Below are 6,051 nucleotides of genomic sequence, written 5' to 3'. Positions count from 1 at the left end.
ATATCCCTGAAGATATCTATATTTTAGTTCCTCATTTAAGCGTTCAACACCATTGTTCGAGTTTATGAATAAGTCATTTGGTTTGTAAGCCAAAGCCCATCTCTCAATTTCCTTGAACCATGTTAATTCAAAATAATCTTTCACAGCTTCATATTGGTTCCATGATTTTAATACCTCTATTGCTGCAACCATTTCATCTTGAGTTGGAGCATTTGCTATGGCACGTAATTTACACAAAAGCTCTTCTTTGGGAACCACTGCATTCTTTTTCTTAGAAGCCCATCTTGACTATGCCTGCTCTCGATGGAAACTACATATAAAAACCTTAATTCCTGTAAAGACATTTTCCAAACTTGTAATTTCTTCCATTGCAAAATCAACCATCCCATATTTTGGTCTAACGAGAGGCGACCAATTTTTAATAATTATAAGAGCTTCTTCTAATGCTTTGGCTGTTTCATTTTGTGTAATTATTATGCTCACTATTTGATAGTTCACATTTGTTTTGACAACTAAAAAATAAAGTGGGAGAGCATACTTACAGGTTCGATAGGTCGCGTCGAGAAGAACAAGATTAGAACCATATAAGACATATAAATTTTTCATTTCTTCACTTTGATATACAAATAGCAGATTTAGTTTTGAATCTGTAAAGTCATTTGGCTCAGTACCATCATATGTATTTTCAGTACATGGTCTAAAAAAAACAGAACACTTGGAAGTATCCCAGCTATTTATTAACATTTCTGTATTTTCCTGGTCAATTTTACTAGTTCTAATATTGGATTTTGCTTGGCTTATTATTTTCCTTATTGCCTCCATTTCTGGATAAAATCGTCTGCGCGTTTTATCAGTTTCTCCCAATTCAGTTGAAACGTATACTTCTAATAGCTCTGCAATTACAGTGGCATTGCATTTTCCATTCTTAACTTTAGAAGCTATGAAATGCCGCACTCTAGCATCTATAGGTTCTATTACTGCAGCCATGTTACCCATTAGATGATTTTGATGATCTTGGCTATTAGGTAAATTAAACATGAAAACTTCTTCACCAGCAATACTATCTTTATTGGCTAGTTTTTCCTTAATTTTCCGAGATATCATAATCTTTCTTTTTCGGGTTGGCACTACCTGTAATTTAAACATATTTATCACAGTAAAATTTAGAAATTCCAGCACAGTCATCTAAAACTAATTATTGATAAAGGTTCAATTTTAAAAACTTTCTGTTCATAGCAAATTATTCAAAAAAAAAAAAAAAAAAAAAAAAAAGAGAGGAGTCATTTCTTTCCTTTAAAAAAAGCTGTAAAAAGGATCTTCCATTTTTATAACAATAGATCAAATTACTTCTTCAAAGAAACATAACCAATAAAACTTCACTTTGAACAACTTATTTCTATTTGTAGCAAATTGGTTAGAATATAATTAGCATAAAAAGCCTTTATTTCTGGCCTGAAAACATCATTTTATTTGCATGTCAATTACTGAATTATTTATTTAGGAAAATATTACTGTTAAAAACCCTCTTTTGGCCAAAAAAAAAAAACTATTTAGAAAAATATGTTGAATAAAGAGACACAAAAAATCATTTCTCTTTTTTACATTGTGACTCTAAAAATACCTTTTGTTTTTATGTCAAAAAGTATGTATACTTTATCATAGAATACCTTCAATACATCTTGCTCATACGTGACAGAATTATATTTTTTCCTTAAAAAAAAATTCTCTAACATTACTAAGACCATCTTAGAACAAAAAGTTAAATAAACTTCTACCTTGAACTGAGGCATCCTGTACATTCGGGTAACATTAATTACAGCTGGACAATTAACTTTTTTAGTTGTCTGGTTCTTGGAATATGCTTTACCAAAAGCATGATCAGTTTGACACTAAAAGAAAAAAAAAAAAAAAAAAAACACACACACACACACATATATATATATAATCCAAGAGGTGATATTTTTGTATAAATTTTTAAATATAACAATGTTATTTTACCTTTTCATTTTTTTCTTTAGCATAATTTTCCTTTTGACGTTTATTCAGATCTTTTCCTTGATGGCAAACATAGGTTTTTCGCCCAAAGTGGAAATAGGGAATATCATCTAACCAGTTTAATCGTAAATCTGGAGTTAGTTCAACTGGAAAGAAAATTTTGATTTAGATCACAATCTGATAAGCTTTGATTTTTAAAAGAAAGAAATTACAGATCTCTATAAACATATTATACATTTAACATTATACTTTGATTTTTAAAAGAAAGAAATTACAGATCTCTATAAACATATTATACATTTAACTGTCTCTATATATACTACATACTGTAGACACTGCTTAATGTATTGCAGCTGATGTCGTGTATATTGGCTATTGAATTTCTAAGTTCTGCTCTTTCATATATGGAAACATAAAAAATGCATCATTTGCTGTAATTTTATTTGCTCAATTTGGTTAATATAATCAAAATATTATACAATAAATTTCTTAAACTGAAGAACGAAAATGATTTTAATCAAGCATTTAGAAAAAAGCGCAAAACAATAAAATTAAAAAAAAACTTAATTTCATACGAATTTTCAATAGCTATTGATTTGGAAGGGCTTCAGCACAGTTCCCTCTTCTTCAAAAGGGAGGTAAAAATTCCTGAAAACATCTTTGCCAAAATACACTTGCGTTTTTGCGCAATTTCAGATTTTACATTGGCAAAATCTCTTTAAACAAGGATGCCCTCCAAGTATTAAGATTATAGGTATAGAATTGGTCCAATAAATTTCAGAAACATTATGCACTACTCAAATGAACTTTTGCAATGAAGACTGTAAACAATTGATAAACAAACTTTTATTTTTCCTAATTAAAATGTTAAGAAAGTGGCTAGTTATATTTATAGTTAATTCAATTCCTATTTTAAAAGATACTTTTCTCATCATCTTATATTATCAAAAATGGGCAAATGTAATCACATTAAGCAGCACCTACTGCAAACATAGAGAGATATTAAAAGCATTAAACTATTATGTAAAAAAATTATGTCATTTTGTCTCATATTAAAATTATATATGCTAGGTAAAGTATAGAATGAGCTAGCTGCCTTACGCAAAAGGGATGCCTTTGAGAAGGTCTAATGGGAAACTGTCTTGTATTCACTTATATATATAAGGAGAACAGGAAAATTCCCATGCAGCTAATCCATTCAACAGTATTTGTACCTTGATCAAACATCCAGTATTCAGCTATCTTATCTGCTAGTCCATTGGTGCTAAGAGTCAAAATAGACAACTTTTTTTTTACACACAAGATAAGTGATTTTACACACAAGATAAGTAGCATTCATTGACTAAAGAAATATATATATCACATCACTAAAGAAATATATATACATTTCAGAAAACTTTCCTGTTTTCTAAAATTCAATATCTTTATTATTATAACTTCCTGATATTTCAATGCATTATAATTTTATGGTGAACTATTACCTGAAAATAAAACAGAATATTTTTTGAATTGGTAGTGTTTATTATAAGGTTATTTTGAAACATGTTGTTAATGATAAAACTAAAGAATGGATTTTCTTTATAGACTATTAAATGATTATATTTCAAATCAACAGACTGCATTCATACACTAAAATAGGATGAAAAATATAGTAGTCATCGAGACAAATGTCGAGTTTCTCAAGAAACAACAATAAAAATTTTCAAATCTAACACGGTATATCTTGTTTAATGTTTAATATAGTACGGAATGTTTCGTGAAGCATCAGCTATTTAAAAAAAAAACATGCAATACCTGACAATGAAACCAAATAAAAATCAAACATAACGCTATTACACGTTATGCAACAAAATTAATGAATATGAACGTCTATAAACCCTTTTTTCAACTTGGACCGAATCTCGCAACATCAACTAGATCGTACGCAATAAAATTAATACAAATTAGTGCTGATAAGTTCTTTGGAACAAAATGGCCAAATATCAACTAAACAACCAAAGAAAGCATTTACATTCTAGAGGATTTTTATTTACTCATTACATCTTCAAAAATTACTTACTCTCTTTATCGAATGACTTTCCATAGTAGTAAACATATTTTGTTACAGTTTCTACTTCGTGTCTGCGAAGTATTTCTTTAAATTCGCTCCAAGATTTCGCAAAATTCATTTTGCCTCTAAACACAAAGGTTCATACACGAGACGGACTTTGAAACTCGTAATCGATAAACCGGCCATTACCCTATCGTTGACACAAGTCTTTCTATCGATGGGGAAAGGAGACTCGCGCTTGTGACTCTTGGCCATCCGAAAAAGCGGCGACCGACAGTTAGATAGCTTGAAGTTGCTGCGTTGTAGATAACTGAAAATGGCTGGCATACTTGTGACATCTTATTAGATGTAACTTTTACAGAATGAAAATCGTTCGATAATCTGAACATCTCTGTGTTACGTATCGATTCTTATCAATATATGTTATTGCATAACACATCTCCTGACATGCATAATGTGGGCAATCTGCAGCGTACAATTTTCAATTACACAGTTACATTTCTTTTTAAACAAAGGGGCAATATAACCAAGCGAGAGACTTGGCTTATTCAGGCATAACTAACCAGCAAAAGAGATAATGCTCACTCCAACTCCAACTCTCGCTGTATGCCGTGATTAGCACGAAGATTTCGAGCTGTCTTAACTTCTGGTGCCTTATGGCACTTCAAGTAAAATGATTACCAAGCAGTTGGTCCAGAAGGACAGAATGGAGGATGGCAGAGGGTCATGACCACTTTGTCACGACCCTCTGCAGTCGACATCACACCTAGTTGAGTAGCATTTCAGATAGTTGTGTTGAAAGTTACAAAGTGGTGCAAATAAAAGGTAAAATAAAGCAAAATCATTATTTAAATATAGTACATAAATACGTCATCATGAGTAAGAACAAGAATTCAGTATTCAACGCCCAGTGGAAACAAGTTACAAAAGTTGAGACTGAGAAGTCACGTGATGCATGTGGGCAGTCTTAGCAATAAGAATGAAAAGCATATGCATTCCTACTTATTTTAAAGCAATTAATATGGCCTATCAGTGAAAGAAGTAATAAAAATTTCTTGAGTATACGTATTTACAGCACATAGTCCAATAGTAACAAGCGTGGAATATACAAGATTGCTGGTCACCTGGGTCATGTGGGAGGTCACCCACCAAGTAGTGACTCTAGCCATATGGCATGGGATACTGTCAGTGGTCGATGATCTATGAAACATCCTCTGGCCTAGAAAATGGTGCAAAATCATTTAACAGGAACCGAAATAATGACTGATGTGGTTCTTGAATTGTAGCAAGACTCGCAGACATGTTTGGAACTTGTAGAATAATTAGAACTGGAAGCAGGTAATTTTGAAATTAACAAGCTTCTTTTGAGTGCCGATGAAAAGCTTAACTGACGACTTTATTCATTTGGAGGCATTCCGAAATTACTAAGACGACAAGTAGATCCATTATTGGATAAAGCTTTAAAAATTTAAAAATAATTTCCTATTAAAAAAAGATTAGCAGTCAAATTACGTCATTTACAAATATTAGAAATTTTAAATATGTAAACACTTTATAAATGCACGAAATGTATATTGCAATCATTTATTACCAAACAAGTTCGTGCAGAGAGTCAGACTGGTAGCATATAAACACTCGCAGATTTACGAAATCTCCAGCTGCGGTGTGATAACTTTCCCGCAAAGCGGGTTTAGGGTTGCCAGGAAATGGCAAGGAAAGGCAGGGTTGCCAGATTTGGGACAAAATCGCCCATTTGGCGACGTTTGGGGACAAAATTGGTGATAAGTTGTAGACGGAGCAAGAATATTCTGGAACGAATTCTTACCGGTTTACCCCATCATGTTCTCGAAGGCAGATCAAAAAGCTATGTAAACTCTGCCTGTACGCGGAGTAGGGTGTATCGAGTGCATCTTGAGTGTATTGTAAGTTTTATTGTGACGAGCATCTTGAGTGCGTTGAGCTCCGACGGCGATCGACCGAGTCGGGAGCTGTACATTAGTGTTTTG

At 32.3% G+C, this 6,051-nt stretch overlaps 1 protein-coding gene across 1 annotated transcript; it reads right to left on the bottom strand.

The window, feature by feature from the left end:
• Positions 1-288: 288 nt before the first annotated feature.
• LOC118192255 (uncharacterized) lies at positions 289-4,222 on the bottom strand. The gene is made up of 4 exons (XM_085810273.1): positions 4,055-4,222; positions 1,999-2,141; positions 1,776-1,889; positions 289-1,131 (listed from the first exon to the last, which is right to left on the bottom strand). The coding sequence occupies exons 1-4, from the start codon at positions 4,161-4,163 to the stop codon at positions 289-291; spliced, it is 1,209 nt and encodes a 402-aa protein (XP_085666399.1). The 5' UTR covers positions 4,164-4,222.
• Between the last annotated feature and the right edge of the window lie 1,829 nt (positions 4,223-6,051).

This window comes from Stegodyphus dumicola, chromosome 2 (assembly GCF_044657685.1).
Source record: "Stegodyphus dumicola isolate Sdum_Otavi_A_Nest chromosome 2, ASM4465768v1".
NCBI classification, from domain to species: Eukaryota; Metazoa; Arthropoda; class Arachnida; order Araneae; family Eresidae; genus Stegodyphus; species Stegodyphus dumicola.
This window is presented reverse-complemented; position numbering and strand designations above follow the sequence as displayed.